This window comes from Ranitomeya imitator, chromosome 3 (genome assembly GCF_032444005.1).
Source record: "Ranitomeya imitator isolate aRanImi1 chromosome 3, aRanImi1.pri, whole genome shotgun sequence".
Classification (NCBI taxonomy): Eukaryota; Metazoa; Chordata; class Amphibia; order Anura; family Dendrobatidae; genus Ranitomeya; species Ranitomeya imitator.
The window spans coordinates 804,419,443-804,439,224 of record NC_091284.1 but is presented as its reverse complement, the minus strand read 5'-3'; the positions used below and the strand labels follow the sequence as shown (position 1 = coordinate 804,439,224).

General features: G+C 43.6%; 1 protein-coding gene across 6 annotated transcripts in view; it reads left to right on the top strand.

Annotated features, from left to right (window-relative positions):
- FAT3 (FAT atypical cadherin 3) overlaps positions 1 to 19,782 on the top strand; it is a 745,380-nt gene that overhangs the window by 218,385 nt on the left and 507,213 nt on the right. For 5 of the 6 annotated variants that reach the window (XM_069759241.1, XM_069759238.1, XM_069759240.1 and 2 more), the window contains exon 1: positions 4,926 to 5,127. The exons of the other annotated variant lie outside the window; for it this stretch is intronic. In XM_069759241.1, coding sequence (XP_069615342.1) covers positions 5,063 to 5,127 — 65 coding nt within the window. In that variant the 5' untranslated portion in view covers positions 4,926 to 5,062. Of the gene's footprint in view, positions 1 to 4,925; positions 5,128 to 19,782 lie in introns of those variants that run through there. 6 annotated transcript variants of the gene reach the window in all.

The window sequence follows — 19,782 nt, the reverse complement described above, 5'->3', positions numbered from 1 at the left end:
TACCTGTGTGTCATCTCCCCTGTATATAGTATATATCTGTGTGTCATCTCCTCCTGTATATAGTATATACCTGCATGTCATCTTGTATATATAGCATATACCTGTATGTCATCTCCTCCTGTATATAGTACAGGGGTCCCCAACTCCAGTCCTCAAGGCCCACCAACAGGTCATGTTTTCAGGATTTCCTTAGTATTGCCCAGGTGATAATTGCATTACCTGTGCAAAACAAAAGTAAACCTAAAAACATGATCTGTTGGTGGGCCTTGAGGACTGGAGTTGGGGAACACTGATATAGTATATACCTGTATGTCATCTCCTCCTGTATATATATGTACCTGTATGTCATCTCCTCCTCTATATAGTATATACCTGTGTGTCATCTCTCCTGTATATAGTATATATCTGTGTATCATCTCCCCTGTATATAGTATATACCTGTGTGTCATCTCCTCCTGTATTAGACCTCGTTCACACGTTATTTGCTCAGTATTTTTACCTCAGTATTTGTAAGCTAAATTGGCAGCCTGATAAATCCCCAGCCAACAGGAAGCCCTCCCCCTGGCAGTATATATTAGCTCACACATACACATAATAGACAGGTCATGTGACTGACAGCTGCCGTATTTCCTATATGGTACATTTGTTGTAGTTTGTCTGCTTATTAATCAGATTTTTATTTTTGAAGGATAAGACCAGACTTGTGTGTTTTAGGGCGAGTTTCGTTTGTCAAGTTGTGTGTGTTGAGTTGCGTGTGGCGACATGCATGTAGCGACTTTTGTGAGATGAGTTTTGTGTGGCAACATGCCTGTAGCAACTTTTTGTGTGTCGAGTTGCATGTGACAGGTTAGTGTAGCAACTTGTGTGCAGCAAGTTTTGCGCATGGCGAGTTTTGCGCGTGGCGAGTTTTGTGTGGTGCCTTTTGAGTATGTGCAAGTTTTGTGTGAGGCAAATTTTGCATGTGTTGCAACTTTTGTGCATGTGGCAATTTTTCCGCGTGTGCAAGTTTTGTGTGTGGCGAGTTTTCCATGAGGTGAGTTTTGCACTTGTGGCGAGTTCTGCGCGTGGCGAGTTTTGAGCGGCGACTTTTGTGTTTCGACTTTTATGTGGCGAGGTTGGAGAATGTGTGGTGAAATGTGTGCTGAGGGTGATATGTGTTCAAGCACGTGGTAGTGTGTGGCGCATTTTGTGTGTGTGTTCATATCCCCGTGTGTGGTGAGTATCCCATGTCGGGGCCCCACCTTAGCAACTGTACGGTATATACTCTTTGGCGCCATCGCTCTCATTCTTTAAGTCCCCCTTGTTCACATCTGGCAGCTGTCAATTTGCCTCCTACACTTTTCCTTTCATTTTTTCCCATTATGTAGATAGGGGCAAAATTGTTTGGTGAATTGGAACGCGCGGGGTTAAAATTTTGCCTCACAATATAGCCTATGACGCTCTCGGGGTCCAGATGTGTGACTGTGCAAAATTTTGTGGCTGTAGCTGCGACGGTGCAGATGCCAATCCCGGACATACATACACACATACACACATTCAGCTTTATATATTAGATATACAGTGGGGCAAAAATGTATTTAGTCAGTCAGCAATAGTGCAAGTTCCACCACTTAAAAAGATGAGAGGCGTCTGTAATTTACATCATAGGTAGACCTCAACTATGGGAGACAAACTGAGAAAAAAAAATCCAGAAAATCACATTGTCTGTTTTTTTAACAATTTATTTGCATATTATGGTGGAAAATAAGTATTTGGTCAGAAACAAACAATCAAGATTTCTGGCTCTCACAGACCTGTAACTTCTTCTTTAAGAGTCTCCTCTTTCCTCCACTCATTACCTGTAGTGATGGCACCTGTTTAAACTTGTTATCAGTATAAAAAGACACCTGTGCACACCCTCAAACAGTCTGACTCCAAACTCCACTATGGTGAAGACCAAAGAGCTGTCAAAGGACACCAGAAACAAAATTGTAGCCCTGCACCAGGCTGGGAAGACTGAATCTGCAATAGCCAACCAGCTTGGAGTGAAGAAATCAACAGTGGGAGCAATAATTAGAAAATGGAAGACATACAAGACCATTGATAATCTCCCTCGATCTGGGGCTCCACGCAAAATCCCACCCCGTGGGGTCAGAATGATCACAAGAACGGTGAGCAAAAATCCCAGAACCACGCGGGGGGACCTAGTGAATGAACTGCAGAGAGCTGGGACCAATGTAACAAGGCCTACCATAAGTAACACACTACGCCACCATGGACTCAGATCCTGCAGTGCCAGACGTGTCCCACTGCTTAAGCCAGTACATGTCCGGGCCCGTCTGAAGTTTGCTAGAGAGCTTTTGGATGATCCAGAGGAGTTTTGGGGGAATGTCCTATGGTCTGATGAAACCAAACTGGAACTGTTTGGTCGAAACACAACTTGTCGTGTTTGGAGGAAAAAGAATACTGAGTTGCATCCATCAAACACCATACCTACTGTAAAGCATGGTGGTGGAAACATCATGCTTTGGGGCTGTTTCTCTGCAAAGGGGCCAGGACGACTGATCCGGGTACATGAAAGAATGAATGGGGCCATGTATCGTGAGATTTTGAGTGCAAACCTCCTTCCATCAGCAAGGGCATTGAAGATGAAACGTGGCTGGGTCTTTCAACATGACAATGATCCAAAGCACACCGCCAGGGCAACAAAGGAGTGGCTTCGTAAGAAGCATTTCAAGGTTCTGGAGTGGCCTAGCCAGTCTCCAGATCTCAACCCTATAGAAAACCTTTGCAGGGAGTTGAAAGTCCGTGTTGCCAAGCGAAAAGCCAAAAACATCACTGCTCTAGAGGAGATCTGCATGGAGGAATGGGCCAACATACCAACAACAGTGTGTGGCAACCTTGTGAAGACTTACAGAAAACGTTTGACCTCTGTCATTGCCAACAAAGGATATATTACAAAGTATTGAGATGAAATTTTGTTTCTGACCAAATACTTATTTTCCACCATAATATGCAAATAAATTGTTAAAAAAACAGACAATGTGATTTTCTGGATTTTTTTTTCTCAGTTTGTCTCCCATAGTTGAGGTCTACCTATGATGTAAATTACAGACGCCTCTCATCTTTTTAAGTGGTGGAACTTGCACTATTGCTGACTGACTAAATACTTTTTTGCCCCACTGTATATATATATATATATATATATATATATATATATATATATATATATATATATATATATATATATATATATATATATATATATATAAAGGAAAACAGCACAAAAAACTGAAAAAAAGTGGACTTTATTGCCCAAACGGCGTGGGGAGACGTTTCGGATATAGTATCCTTTCTCAAGCTCAAGGATACTATATCCGAAACGTCGCCTCGCCACTTTTTTTCATTTATTTGTGCTGTTTTCCTTTTTTATTTCTATTTTGAAAGCCACTTGAATATTGGTTGGGGAAACTTTGCACGTCATTAAGGTAGTGTCTGATGCTGTTCCAATTTTTTCACACTGCATTTTTTTACAGTGGTCAAAAAATGTATTTTTTTTTCAAGCAAGGAATCGCTCCTTCTTTAGCATTTTTGTGTAGTTTTCTGAGTTTTTTTTTCACAATCATTTATTTGGATTTTTTTTGGCATTCTCTGTATTTGTGAAGTCCATTATCCAATGATGAAAATACTACTGTTTTTTTGCAGCAAAAACGCTTATAAAACACGCATGTGATACAAAAAGCCCGGCCGCCTTTGAGACTTTTTTTTTTTAGTCTTCCCAATGACTTCTCTTATTAAGCATTCAGCATGTTTCTAGTGACTAATACCTGAAGAACATGTTACTTCTTTCAACCGCTTTGCGTTTTTTGAAAGCCTGAAACGTTTAAAAAGATCTCGAAAGCCTGTGCCAACGGATCGAAATATGTTTTTGCACAGAAAATAATAAAATTTTTCTAATGAGCATTTTATCGGCACGTTTGCTGCTTTTTCTGCGGCAAAAAGGACATAAAAAGTCACAGCGTGAACGGGCTGAGACATGCTACGAAATATATCCGCAGCAGAAATTGACAAGAGCTACGTTCATGTCAATTTTAGTTGTGGATAGAGGTGCCATTTTCACCCCTTATCATGCAAAGGTGTGAAATGTGTGTGCCCCATTTTTTTCAAATGATATCTGCCACCATAAATACCGCTGTGGGCGGTCGCTGCGGAATCTCCGCTGCCAGAATTCCGTCCCGCGGGAAGGTAACTTATCTCTACCACAAATCTGCCAAAATTGGGGTCATTTTAATTCAGGAAATTGTTAACGAAATTGTAGTTATTTCGAAGTGGCGCCGCCACGCAAAAGTGAAGCAGTTGTCGTAAAACCACAAGCGCCAAACGAAGACTAAGGGCAAATGAAGGGCAAGGGTCCGGCTAAGTGTGCAAGCACTTGTAGTTCCACAGCCTGAAGGCATCCGATTTCTCTAATGGGCGATTTAGGAATTAGGATGTGTCTTGCAAAGGAATCCATGGCCAATTGTAAGGAGTAAGTGCGGCAGCGCACCAGGCGGAGACGCTAGGGTTCTCACCAGGCTTAATCTGGGGGCTCTACCCCAACTCCTTTTATACCGCTCAGTCCAGAAGGCGGCTGCCTATGAGTGGAGAAGGCACTGGCTGTTGTGACAGCATTGTTCCAAAGCTCATTCCATATGTATGTCACATCACTGCACTACCCTCCTCCTCCTCCTCCTCCTCCTCCACTACCTCCCAATCCCCTCCCCCTCCTCCCTGCTCCAGGATTTTCTTCCCCCATCTCCAAGTCACATTTTTTTTCTTCATTGAAGGAAGGTGATGGCAACTTTTTCAAACTGCTGAATTCCCCGGACAAGTCTTGAGTCTTCCGCAAGGAATCTTCCGGATAATTTTTTTTTTGAGGGGGGGGGAAGATAATTTTTGACTATAAAGTAGACTTTATATAGTAAAGTGTGCGAAGGCTGAGATTTCCACCTGGTTACCTTGGAAGCATCTATCATCTTGAGCAGAGGTGGAGAATGGAGCAGGCAGGTTGCACTTGGGTTGCGGGGCTGTTTTTGGAAAGAGCATGGAGGACCATCTAGGACAAGTGCAAGATTGGAGACAGTTCATGAAGCTGCACTCATGCGAGAGGTAAGGGGAGTCCTCGCCGCTCTCGGGAGGGTGTATACTGTATACACTGTATCATGGCTGTATATACAGAGTAGCAAAGTCAGCTGTATACACGGTAACCCTCCTGGAAATGGAAGAAGCAATTCAGCACCTGCTAATGGTTAGATTAAAGTATTTTTTATATATTTTTTTGCATTATTTTATTATAGTATTTCTAGTTTTTGTTTTTTATTTTACGTTTTATCATTTTTTTTTTACTTGTTTCATTTTTTTCCTTATCAAGCAAAGTAAGAGGTTTGTGTCAGCTGTCATCGGGATGCCGATAAGACATAAGGAAATGTCTAGGCTGTATATGGTGCGTTCAGAGTTTATTAGTTTTATTATATCTGATATATATTTATAATTTTACATATTTTATTAGGTTGTTTTATTTTTCATTTATTTATATATTAGTCGTTTGGATGCCGTTCACAGTTATAGGACGTAAGGCAGGGCGTGGAATATATGCGTTTGGTGGATAGTGTTTAGTTGTTTTTTAGATTTGATTTATTTTACATATTTTATTAGGTTATTTTATTGCGTTGATATATTAGTTAGGTGGATGCTGTTGACTTTTATAGGACATAACGCAATGTATGGGCTTCGTAGATGTGTACGGTGCATTGTACATGGTATATTTAGATTTTTATATATATATTGTTTTATTTCATTTTTCATGTAATTTATATTGAGTTTTTAGTATGGCGTTGACTGGTATATGATATCATGCAGTAAATGGACTGTGTATATGTGTGTTTGCATAGTATATGGTGTGTTTTATCACTTTCCATACATTTTGGTTGTGTTAGTAATATATAGACTTTATATAGTAGACTATATATATGTTTATGATGCATAGTCTATGGTGTATTTAGTTCATTTGAGTTATTTTATTTTCCATTTATGTATATTTAGTATCATTAGTAGGATGGTGTTAACTGTCATAGGACATAAAGCATAGGCTGTACATGTGTAGGGTGTAGAGTGTATGATATATATAGATATATTGTTATTTTATATTTTATTTAATTTATATTTGAGTTTTTAGTATTGCGTTGGCTGGTATATGGCATCAGGCAGTATATAGACTGTGTGTATGTGTTTTAGCATAGCATATGGTGTGTTTTATCACTCTCCATACATTTTAGTTGCGTTAGTAGGATATAGAGTCTGTATATATGTATATGATGATAGCATATGGTGTGTTTTAGTTAATTTTAGTTATTTTATTTTTCATTTATGTATTTTTAGTAGCATTAGTAGGATGGTGTTGGCTGTCATAGGACATAAAGCATAGGCTGTATATGTGTAGGGTGCATAGTATATGGTCTTTTTAGTTATTTTTTTATATTGTATGATGTTTTTAATTTAATTGTGGTATATTTTAGCACAGTTGGTTTGTAGTGTTGGCTACTGTATGGTCAGGGTGCGCCTAGTAGATGGGGGTCAAGGGTCTATATAATATGCAAATATATGTACTTAATGGTGTGGATTTATCTATATACGGTACATTAATTTATGAAAACATAGTAGTAGGTGTTTTTAGTATATTTTAGTGGATTTGTTAGTGCTGTTTTATGTTGTTTTTTATTTAGGCTGGGTCCACCTATGGCAGCCGTTTCCATCTGGCGTTAACCTAAAACACCAGGCTGAAACTGATGGGGACACCACGATGGGATCGTTCCAATCTGTTCGGCGCATCAGTTTTTGCTCCAGATAGGTGCAGGCGCCGGTTCGGTACTTTTTAGGTAATATGTGGAGTTGTGGACCATGGTGGAACGGGCTGGTGGCAAGCGATGCCTATTTTTGTCATCAGCTCTGATCCGTTGAGCCCGAAATATGTGAACCCAGCATTACTGTAATTCCCTGCATTTTGTTTGCGTTTTTTTCAGTGTTAAGACCCTTGAAAAAAACAGCCATACCCAGAGCACGCTACATGGTACAAAAGTCACTGACCCTAAAACGGTCACAAACCAAAACGCATCGTGTGTAGTGCATATAACCCAGTTTCATCTGGCCGCGTAAAAAATGGAAAAAATATATAAAAACATCGCAAAAAAATGTTTTTTACGTAAAAACACAGCGTGCCCGATTTATCATTTTTGGTGGTTTTTTGTCACATTTGTTTTTTCTCTTGCATGTGTTGATTTTTTTGCGCTAAATTCTTTGCGCACCAATTTTGGCGCAAAGTCCAGAGTATAACCTGTTTTGCGTCTTTATGGCGCAAAAAGTCGCGTCCTAATTACATGCCTACGTAAAAATCATTCCGGAGGAAAGGAGGGGGAGGGCCGAAGTGCAGTTTTTCTTGCAAAAATTGTGCAAATGTTTAAAATCTCGCAATTGATGAATCGGCCCAAAAACATTTGGAAACCCCAAAAAACCTCGCCCATACGGGAGAATATAAGATAGTGAGAGCATAGGAAACAGTTTAAAAAAGGCGCAAATTAAAAGAAGGCGCCAATGTAATAATTAATCGACACCAGCTTCACACTATACTGCATCTGTATGTGCGTATTTTCCCATGTAGCTGAGCTGAATTTGTCTTTTAGTCTTTGATTTTGTATGAAATATGTCGGACACCATTTTTTTCATGATGGAGCAATTCTGATACAGGGATTATTCACAATCTGATGTCACAGCTGCCGGAATCGCTTGCGCAGCACCCGCTGAAATTAATGGGCATCCATTTCAATGAACGCCAGCAAATCCCCCTGAGGAAAAAGCGTTGTGGGGGGATGACAACTATGGGAGGGAACGCTATAGATAACCAATAAAAAAAAATGTCAGAACATATGGCTACTGTGGCAAATGACAAACTAAGCCCTGCTACATGCTCTTATTGCATGATGCCTTAGGACTTGTTCACACGTAACGTTTTTCATACTTCTTTTTCCATTTACCGGTAATATTGCTGGTGTAAAAAAAAAAAAGCCATTATTTTACAGTAAAGGCAAAATAAATGAGATTTTTAAAATCTCGGTTACTGATAGGGTTCAAGTGGGAATCTGAAAAAAACCCCATAAAAATGCAAGTTATGTTTTTTAAGTGTGAAATTCAAGTGATTTTTGCACTCTGACATAAAAAAAAAACCCTATCCGTCAAAACTACATAAAAAAAGCAAAAAAACTGCATGACAAATGCAATAGGAAAACTATTTTTGTTCCTTCTTTTTGTCTAGTTTTGGGTGTTTTTGTGACCTGTTTTTGCACCTTCTCCTTATTTTCATCGGGCTTTGGGGTTTCCAGTCCATCCTCCCCAGGTATTTTTATGTATATCTGAAAATTTGGGGCAAATTTTGCACCATTTAGCATAAAGTTCCTTTTTGGGCTCTAAAAAAATAGCCAGATTACAGGAAGAAAAAAAAATACTAGTGCGCCATTTTGAAAAAGGGAAGGAAAAGGGTTCAGCAGAAAATGGTAAGTGTGAACAAGTCCTGGTGATGATACTGGACGTCTGCGCTATATAAATATATGTTTATATTTAATACATCTTAATCATAGTGTTTCCCATTTTGAGGACACTAGATATTATACTAAAGTGTGATATGATGCAGGGGGGGGGGGGCACGGTACGCCTTTGGCCCGATTGTTGGCGTGCTCAGGAGCCCCCAGAAGCCGTCATATCTTATAACGTACAGCTGCCATTACAGGTAATACATTTTGTGTATTTTTCGCCTGCTCTCCCCGGGCGGAAGTATGGCATTGACCTAATCTCCATAGCAAGTATCTCATTATATAGAAGACAAGTGCAGATGTCTCAATCTCTGCAGGCAGCCATCAGGAATCCTGGTGAAGACCCGTGTATTAGCATATTACAATATGTCACGGACCCTGCCTGAGTACATAGAAGCATCGCTGGGCTCCAGCCAATATGGCTGCCATGTACATGAGGCCTGCTTCTAAGGTTGGCTTCACACATCCGAGTCTGGACCTCTATGTCTCGAGTCTGGACCTCTATGTCTCGAGTCTGGACCTCTATGTCTCGAGTCTGGACCTCTATGTCTCGAGTCTGGACCTCTATGTCTCGAGTCTGGACCACCATGTCTCGAGTCTGGACCGCCATGTTTCGAGTCTCGACCCCCGTGTTTTGATTCTGGACCCCCGTGTTTTGATTCTGGACCCCCGTGTTTTGATTCTGGACCCCTGTGTTTTGATTCTGGACCGCCATGTCTCGAGTCTGGACATCCATGTCTCGAGTCTGGACCGCCATGTCTCGAGTCTGGACCTCTATGTCTTGAGTCTGGACCGCTGTGTCTCGAGTCAGGACCGCCATGTCTCGAGTCAGGACCTCCATGTCTCGAGTCTGGACATCCATGTCTCGAGTCTGGACCGCCATGTCTCGAGTCTGGACCGCTATGTCTTGAGTCTGGACCGCTATGTCTTGAGTCTGGACCGCTATGTCTTGAGTCTGGACCGCCATGTCTCGAGTCTGGACCACCATGTCTCGAGTCTGGACCTCTATGTCTCGAGTCTGGACCTCTATGTCTCGAGTCTGGACCGCCATGTCTCGAGTCTGGACCGCCATGTCTCGAGTCTGGACCGCCATGTCTCGAGTCTGGACCGCTATGTCTAGAGTCTGGACCTCTATGTCTCGAGTCTGGACCTCTATGTCTCGAGTCTGGACCACCATGTCTCGAGTCTGGACCGCCATGTTTCGAGTCTTGACCCCCGTGTTTTGATTCTGGACCCCCGTATTTTGATTCTGGACCCCTGTGTTTTGATTCTGGACCGCCATGTCTCGAGTCTGGACATCCATGTCTCGAGTCTGGACCGCCATGTCTCGAGTCTGGACCTCTATGTCTTGAGTCTGGACCGCTGTGTCTCGAGTCTGGACCGCTGTGTCTCGAGTCAGGACCGCCATGTCTCGAGTCTGGACATCCATGTCTCGAGTCTGGACCGCCATGTCTCGAGTCTGGACCGCTATGTCTTGAGTCTGGACCGCTATGTCTTGAGTCTGGACCGCCATGTCTTGAGTCTGGACCGCCATGTCTCGAGTCTGGACCGCTATGTCTCGAGTCTGGACCGCTATGTCTCGAGTCTGGACCGCTATGTCTCGAGTCTGGACCGCCATGTCTCGAGTCTGGACCGCCATGTCTCGAGTCTGGACCGCTATGTCTTGAGTCTGGACCGCTATGTCTCGGGTCTGGACCGCTATGTCTCGAGTCTGGACCGCCATGTCTTGAGTCTAGACCGCCATGTCTCGAGTCTGGACCGTAGGTCTTCTAACCCCGAACTCAACAGCTTGATACCCGTCTAAGGCTGGGATCGGATCATGCATGCGAGAAACACGGCCGAGTCTCGCATGTTAATACCCAGGACTCCTGCTGGCACTCAGGAGCGGAGCGAGCGGCTCCATGTATTGCTATGCGGCCACACGCTCTGCTCCGGAGTGCAGGCGGCAGGGCCGGTTATTAACATGCGAGACTCGGCCGTGTTTCTCGCCTGTGTGATCCCGGCCTAAGGCTGTAAAGTTCGGGTTAGAAGACCCATGGCCGGTTCTGTACATTCCGGTCCGTATTCAGACCTTCAAACGTGGATGTGTGAAATTAGCCTAAGTAGTAAATGGCGCCTGTTCTGCATAATAATATGAGGTAGATTTATTAGGACTTACATTTCATCACACAGATAAAAACAGTAGGCAGCCATTTTGTAAAGATTAACGGTCTCACCCCCCACGATCACTGTAATTATGGTTATATAGCCTGTAATGTATTTCTGTACTACAGCATGGCATACGGCGGCTAAACACTCTGAATACTTATAATGGAGGCCATGTAAACAATACTAAGAGAAGGACGCGGGTGTATTGCCAGTAGCAACCAATGGAGCAATGGAGTGGTTGCTTTCTTTTTCAGATGTTCATTTTCAGAATGGTAGCCCTGATCTGATTGGTTGCCCTGGCTTAAACCCTAGACATCCTCCATTATGCCCGGCGCTCAACATTAGACTATTATAACATTAATCGCCCAATATGTTCCTTTCATAAATCCTAAGTTTGCATTTTTTTACCATATCGGATCTTTAAAATAATACTAGGATTATGTTACGCACCGAGAACAAGCTATTAGACATGTCCGCTGGGACTCGTTTAATTGGAAGGATGTTTGTGCTCATTCCTCCCGGTCTGTGACTGGCGCACACATCTGCCAGGTGGAAGCCGTCAGCCATATTGTCACACTTCTATAGGGTATTCTACTCGCACTACCACATGGCCTGTGAGAGAAACGTCCCCGTCAGTCATTACATATTCAGTGCTGCACTACAACTCCCAGCAGGTGCTGTTATTTTTATGAAACCCAGAACATGCGGCTACACAGATATACCTGTCAGCCGTATCCAGACTGTTTTTGTGGACGGTTATGCCGACTCTCTGAACCTTACACCCTTTTAACCCTTTAATCTGTTTTCACTTTTCCGCCATAACATTTTCCGTCATGAACACATGAACACAACACCTGATTGTACCCTAAGACCGACGCACTCTAAGAACCCGTTTTGGTGGGCGGTTATATGGACTCTGCTTTAACCCTTTAATCAGTGTACACATATTGCGTTATTTCCTGCGATTTACAAAAAATTTGCAGGAACACCTCCATGTTATCTATGAGCTGCATTATGCCTGTCTTCATGGACGGTTATGTGGAGTCTTCGAGCATCCCTCTGTTTGATACTCGTGTGTCTACTTATAGAGGACCCGTCACTTGCCCTAAACACGTGACTTATTTTTACCCGGTAAAAATGCCGCTGTTCTCCTGAATCCGGCGTTGTTTTTCTTTCGTCTCTACGCCTCTCCATTCCTGAGATATGGTCTCCAGAAATCATCTTTTTTTTACAAGTGGGCGTGATCCACAGCTCTTTTCTGTGGGCATCGTCTTGAGGATCACGCCTAGTTGGCCAATAAGGCTAGATCTAGAAACAGAAAAGAAGGGGTCATATCTCAGCAATGGAGAGTCACAGAAACAAAAGGAAAACGTCGGCGGAATCAGAAGAACAGCGGCATTTACACCAATGGGGGGATGTAAAAAGTACAGCCAAGAAGCAACGAAGAGTGGTGGTGGTGGGAGACTCACTACTGAGAGGCACCGAAGCAGCCATCTGCAGACCGGACATAATTGCAAGAGAAGTATGCTGCCTTCCAGGTGCGATGATCAAGGATGTGACCGATAGGATACCAAAGCTCTTCAGCTCCAAGGACGTCCACCCATTTCTTCTGATACATGTTGGCACCAATGACACGGCAAGGAAGGACCTACCGACAATCTGCAAGGACTTTGAAGAGTTGGGGAAGAAAGTAAAGGAACTGGATGCACAGGTAGTTTTTTCTTCTATCCTTCCAGTAGACGGGCATGGCACCAGGAGATGGAACAGGATCCTTGATGCAAACAACTGGCTAAGACGATGGTGCAGACAACAAGGATTTGGATTCCTGGACCACGGTGTGAATTACTGGTATGATGGACTCCTCGCCAGAGACGGACTACACCTCAACAAACCTGGGAAACACACATTCGCCAGAAGACTCGCTACACTCATCAGGAGGGCGTTAAACTAGAAGAAGAGGGGACGGGAAGAAAAACATTAGACTCGAACAAAGACGACCCAGGAAAACATACTCAGAAGGGAGGTAAGAACATTTCTAAAACAATCCACAGTGAGGAGATTGGAACAAAACAAAATCCTCTAAACTGCATGCTCGCAAACGCCAGAAGCCTGACAAACAAGATGGAAGAACTAGAAGCAGAAATATCTACAGGTAACTTTGACATAGTGGGAATAACCGAGACATGGTTAGATGAAAGCTATGACTGGGCAGTTAACTTACAGGGTTACAGTCTGTTTAGAAAGGATCGTAAAAATCGGAGAGGAGGAGGGGTTTGTCTCTATGTAAAGTCTTGTCTAAAGTCCACTTTAAGGGAGGATATTAGCGAAGGGAATGAGGATGTCGAGTCCATATGGGTTGAAATTCATGGAGGGAAAAATGGTAACAAAATTCTCATTGGGGTCTGTTACAAACCCCCAAATATAACAGAAAGCATGGAAAGTCTACTTCTAAAGCAGATAGATGAAGCTGCAACCCATAATGAGGTCCTGGTTATGGGGGACTTTAACTACCCGGATATTAACTGGGAAACAGAAACCTGTGAAACCCATAAAGGCAACAGGTTTCTGCTAATAACCAAGAAAAATTATCTTTCACAATTGGTGCAGAATCCAACCAGAGGAGCAGCACTTTTAGACCTAATACTATCTAATAGACCTGACAGAATAACAAATCTGCAGGTGGTTGGGCATTTAGGAAATAGCGACCACAATATTGTGCAGTTTCACCTGTCTTTCACTAGGGGGACTTGTCAGGGAGTCACAAAAACATTGAACTTTAGGAAGGCAAAGTTTGAACAGCTTAGAGATGCCCTTAATCTGGTAGACTGGGACAATATCCTCAGAAATGAGAATACAGATAATAAATGGGAAATGTTTAAGAACATCCTAAATAGGCAGTGTAAGCGGTTTATACCTTGTGGGAATAAAAGGACTAGAAATAGGAAAAACCCAATGTGGCTAAACAAAGAAGTAAGACAGGCAATTAACAGTAAAAAGAAAGCATTTGCACTATTAAAGCAGGATGGCACCATTGAAGCTCTAAAAAACTATAGGGAGAAAAATACTTTATCTAAAAAACTAATTAAAGCTGCCAAAAAGGAAACAGAGAAGCACATTGCTAAGGAGAGTAAAACTAATCCCAAACTGTTCTTCAACTATATCAATAGTAAAAGAATAAAAACTGAAAATGTAGGCCCCTTAAAAAATAGTGAGGAAAGAATGGTTGTAGATGACAAGGAAAAAGCTAACATATTAAACACCTTCTTCTCCACGGTATTCACGGTGGAAAATGAAATGCTAGGTGAAATCCCAAGAAACAATGAAAACCCTATATTAAGGGTCACCAATCTAACCCAAGAAGAGGTGCGAAACCGGCTAAATAAGATTAAAATAGATAAATCTCCGGGTCCGGATGGCATACACCCACGAGTACTAAGAGAACTAAGTAATGTAATAGATAAACCATTATTTCTTATTTTTAGGGACTCTATAGAGACAGGGTCTGTTCCGCAGGATTGGCGCATAGCAAATGTGGTGCCAATATTCAAAAAGGGCTCTAAAAGTGAACCTGGAAATTATAGGCCAGTAAGTCTAACCTCTATTGTTGGTAAAATATTTGAAGGGTTTCTGAGGGATGTTATTCTGGATTATCTCAATGAGAATAACTGTTTAACTCCATATCAGCATGGGTTTATGAGAAATCGCTCCTGTCAAACCAATCTAATCAGTTTTTATGAAGAGGTAAGCTATAGACTGGACCACGGTGAGTCATTGGACGTGGTATATCTCGATTTTTCCAAAGCGTTTGATACCGTGCCGCACAAGAGGTTGGTACACAAAATGAGAATGCTTGGTCTGGGGGAAAATGTGTGTAAATGGGTTAGTAACTGGCTTAGTGATAGAAAGCAGAGGGTGGTTATAAATGGTATAGTCTCTAACTGGGTCGCTGTGACCAGTGGGGTACCGCAGGGGTCAGTATTGGGACCTGTTCTCTTCAACATATTCATTAATGATCTGGTAGAAGGTTTACACAGTAAAATATCGATATTTGCAGATGATACAAAACTATGTAAAGCGGTTAATACAAGAGAAGATAGTATTCTGCTACAGATGGATCTGGATAAGTTGGAAACTTGGGCTGAAAGGTGGCAGATGAGGTTTAACAATGATAAATGTAAGGTTATACACATGGGAAGAGGGAATCAATATCACCATTACACACTGAACGGGAAACCACTGGGTAAATCTGACAGGGAGAAGGACTTGGGGATCCTAGTTAATGATAAACTTACCTGGAGCAGCCAGTGCCAGGCAGCAGCTGCCAAGGCAAACAGGATCATGGGGTGCATTAAAAGAGGTCTGGATACACATGATGAGAGCATTATACTGCCTCTGTACAAATCCCTAGTTAGACCGCACATGGAGTACTGTGTCCAGTTTTGGGCACCGGTGCTCAGGAAGGATATAATGGAACTAGAGAGAGTACAAAGGAGGGCAACAAAATTAATAAAGGGGATGGGAGAACTACAATACCCAGATAGATTAGCGAAATTAGGATTATTTAGTCTAGAAAAAAGACGACTGAGGGGCGATCTAATAACCATGTATAAGTATATAAGGGGACAATACAAATATCTCGCTGAGGATCTGTTTATACCAAGGAAGGTGACGGGCACAAGGGGGCATTCTTTGCGTCTGGAGGAGAGAAGGTTTTTCCACCAACATAGAAGAGGATTCTTTACTGTTAGGGCAGTGAGAATCTGGAATTGCTTGCCTGAGGAGGTGGTGATGGCGAACTCAGTCGAGGGGTTCAAGAGAGGCCTGGATGTCTTCCTGGAGCAGAACAATATTGTATCATACAATTATTAGGTTCTGTAGAAGGACGTAGATCTGGGTATTTATTATGATGGAATATAGGCTGAACTGGATGGACAAATGTCTTTTTTCGGCCTTACTAACTATGTTACTATGTTACTATGTATATATTTGCGTAAAGTGACAGGCCTTCTTCTAAGCAACCGCTGACATTGTAAGCAGCAATAGCTGGAATATTGATTAAATCTCATTTACAAGAAGGGGGATGGTTTGTAGCGAACATGTTACTAGGGGTGTGCAAAGCATTGTCAGATCATCTGCTCACGTGGCTCTCTGCACAGTTCACCGACCTCATGGACATTGGCCGGGATCAACAATCGTGTTTATAGTGGAAGTTCTCCTGCAATGAAGCTACATTCATATATTGGATAATCGCTAACATGGAAAACCAATAGATCTATATACCTCAGTATATATATATATATATATATATATATATGCACACACGCACACACACACACACACACACACATACATGCCACATATCAGAGTCCCAGACTTTTTGGAAACAGTCCAGATCAACGGTCCTCAGTTCACCCCCGCAATGTAATATATATCCCAGATGTCACAGGTGTATTAATCAGTGGCGTCTCGTCCTATAAGATCCATATGTGCTGTTTATTGTTCCACATGTCTCTCTGTAAGGAGATCTCTAAGACATGCACAGTTGGACGTAACAGATAACCAACCAAGACCATATCTATCATTTAAAGTTGCTCTCCTGTCAAAACCTACTAAATTGTATCTGTATATGGGAAAGTTGTGTGGCTATTAATGTTTCTGTGCCCCCTATATTTCGTTTTTTACCCTCTTCTTGCATTCATTTAGAAAAGTTCAATGATATAATCCTGGCTGCCACCAGGGGGAGCTTGGGAGCGCACTGACTACTGTTTTATTATTGAGCTCAAAGTATTATCAGTACGCAGTAAGCTCCTAAGCTCCCTCTAGTGGTGGCTGCAGGCATGCACGGTTCTATCATTAGTTTTAAGTTGAGGCAGGGACTTTGGGGCTCTGCATCAGAAAAATGCAATTGTGACCGATGTAAAAATATATTAATTAATCAGCACATCGTTTTGCACCGATTTAGGATTAACAATGGCCTTCAAGAACAAATATTCACATTATGTAACTGCCATTTAAGTAATTTTCCTGTGCTCCAAAGTAAATTTTACTGATTTCACATGAAACACTATATAGTAAAGAAGAAGGCAACAAATAAAATCCAGATCTCCAGGATTAGAACATATATTTGCTCGCTACAACACTACACTCGCTGCCGAAAGATTGATGTCCCTGAACTCAGAACCACAACAGCTGCAAGCAAAGCAGCTCACTGTGTTTTCTTTTAAGAGCACCCCCTGCTTCCTCCATCTACAATAATATCCAACAGGTGGGACAGTCTGTCTGGATTCCGGGACTCCTTTTTTCGGGTCTGGATTATTGTTTTAATGTGCCTGTTGAGAAAATAGATGTCCCAGACATTGTCTGAGTAAAACTGGTAATATAGGAGATCTATGTATAAAATCTATCTATCTATCTATCTATCTATCTATCTATCTATCTATCTATCTATCTATCTATCTATCTATCTATCTATTATCTATTATATATCTATTACCTTTCTATCTATATCTATCTATTATCTATGTGTCTATTATCTATCTATTATCTATCTAATTATCTATTTATCTATCATCTATCTGTTATCTATATATCTATTAACCATCTATCTAGCATCTATCTATCTATCTATCTATTATCTATCTATATACCTATATATTATCTATCTGTCATCTATATGTCTATTATCTATTTATTTATCTATCATCTATCTATTTATTTATCTGTCTATCTATCATTCTATCAAATTCAAACTTAAAAATCAAAGAAGCTTTATTGTCAGGACTAAATACACATTAGTTGTGCCAAAGCGAGTGTACAGTAGGGATCAGAACTATGGGGCTGATAGGTAGTTACTGTAGGAACGATGGATGGGGGCTCATCCAGGGTGGAAGATATAGAAGTCCATGGCACATCATACTCTCGCACCCTCACATATTCCTCTGCTCACTCCCCAGTGCCCACATACTGCGCTGCTCTCTCCCCGGTGCTCACATACTGCGCTGCTCTCTCCCCAGTGCTCACATACTGCGCTGCTCTCTCCCCAGTGCTCACATACTGCACTGCTCTCTCCCCGGTGCTCACATACTGCGCTGCTCTCTCCCCAGTGCTCACATACTGCGCTGCTCTCTCCCCAGTGCTCACATACTGCGCTGCTCTCTCCCCAGTGCTCACATACTGCGCTGCTCTCTCCCCAGTGCTCACATACTGCGCTGCTCTCTCCCCAGTGCTCACATACTGCGCTGCTCTCTCCCCAGTGCTCACATACTGCGCTGCTCTCTCCCCAGTGCTCACATACTGCGCTGCTCTCTCCCCGGTGCTCACATACTGCGCTGCTCTCTCCCCAGTGCTCACATACTGCGCTGCTCTCTCCCCAGTGCTCACATACTGCGTTGCTCTCTCCCCAGTGCTCACATACTGCGCTGCTCTCTCCCCAGTGCTCACATACTGCGCTGCTCTCTCCCCGGTGCTCACATACTGCGCTGCTCTCTCCCCAGTGCTCACATACTGCGCTGCTCTCTCCCCAGTGCCCACATACTGCGCTGCTCTCTCCCCGGTGCTCACATACTGCACTGCTCTCTCCCCAGTGCTCACATACTGCACTGCTCTCTCCCCAGTGCTCACATACTGCGCTGCTCTCTCCCCGGTGCTCACATACTGCGCTGCTCTCTCCCCAGTGCTCACATACTGCGCTGCTCTCTCCCCAGTGCCCACATACTGCGCTGCTCTCTCCCCGGTGCTCACATACTGCACTGCTCTCTCCCCAGTGCTCACATACTGCACTGCTCTCTCCCCAGTGCCCACATACTGCGCTGCTCTCTCCCCAGTACTCACATACTGCACTGCTCTCTCCCCAGTGCTCACATACTGCGCTGCTCTCTCCCCAGTGCCCACATACTGCGCTGCTCTCTCCCCAGTGCTCACATACTGCGCTGCTCTCTCCCCGGTGCTCACATACTGCACTGCTCTCTCCCCAGTGCTCACATACTGTGCTGCTCTCTCCCCGGTGCTCACATACTGCACTGCTCTCTCCCCAGTGCTCACATACTGCACTGCTCTCTCCCCAGTGCCCACATACTGCGCTGCTCTCTCCCCAGTACTCACATACTGCGCTGCTCTCTCCCCAGTGCTCACATACTGCACTGCTCTCTCCCCAGTGCTCACATACTGCGCTGCTCTCTCCCCAGTGCTCACATACTGCGCTGCTCTCTCCCCAGTGCTCACATACTGCGCTGCTCTCTCCCCAGTGCTCACATACTGCACTGCTCTCTCCCCGGTGCTCACATACTGCACTGCTCTCTCCCTGGTGCTCACATACTGCGCTGCTCTCTCCCCAGTGCTCACATACTGCGCTGCTCTCTCCCCAGTGCTCACATACTGCGCTGCTCTCTCCCCAGTGCTCACATACTGCGCTGCTCTCTCCCCAGTGCTCACATACTGCGCTGCTCTCTCCCCAGTGCTCACATACTGCACTGCTCTCTCCCCAGTGCTCACATACTGCGCTGCTCTCTCCCTGGTGCTCACATACTGCACTGCTCTCTCCCCGGTGCTCACATACTGCACTGCTCTCTCCCTGGTGCTCACATACTGTGCTGCTCTCTCCCCAGTGCTCACATACTGCGCTGCTCTCTCCCCAGTGCTCACATACTGCGCTGCTCTCTCCCCAGTGCTCACATACTGCGCTGCTCTCTCCCCAGTGCTCACATACTGCACTGCTCTCTCCCTGGTGCTCACATACTGCACTGCTCTCTCCCTGGTGCTCACATACTGCACTGCTCTCTCCCCAGTGCTCACATACTGCGCTGCTCTCTCCCCAGTGCTCACATACTGCACTGCTCTCTCCCCAGTGCTCACATACTGCACTGCTCTCTCCCCAGTGCTCACATACTGCACTGCTCTCTCCCCAGTGCTCACATACTGCGCTGCTCTCTCCCCAGTGCTCACATACTGCGCTGCTCTCTCCCTGGTGCTCACATACTGTGCTGCTCTCTCCCCAGTGCTCACATACTGCGCTGCTCTCTCCCCAGTGCTCACATACTGC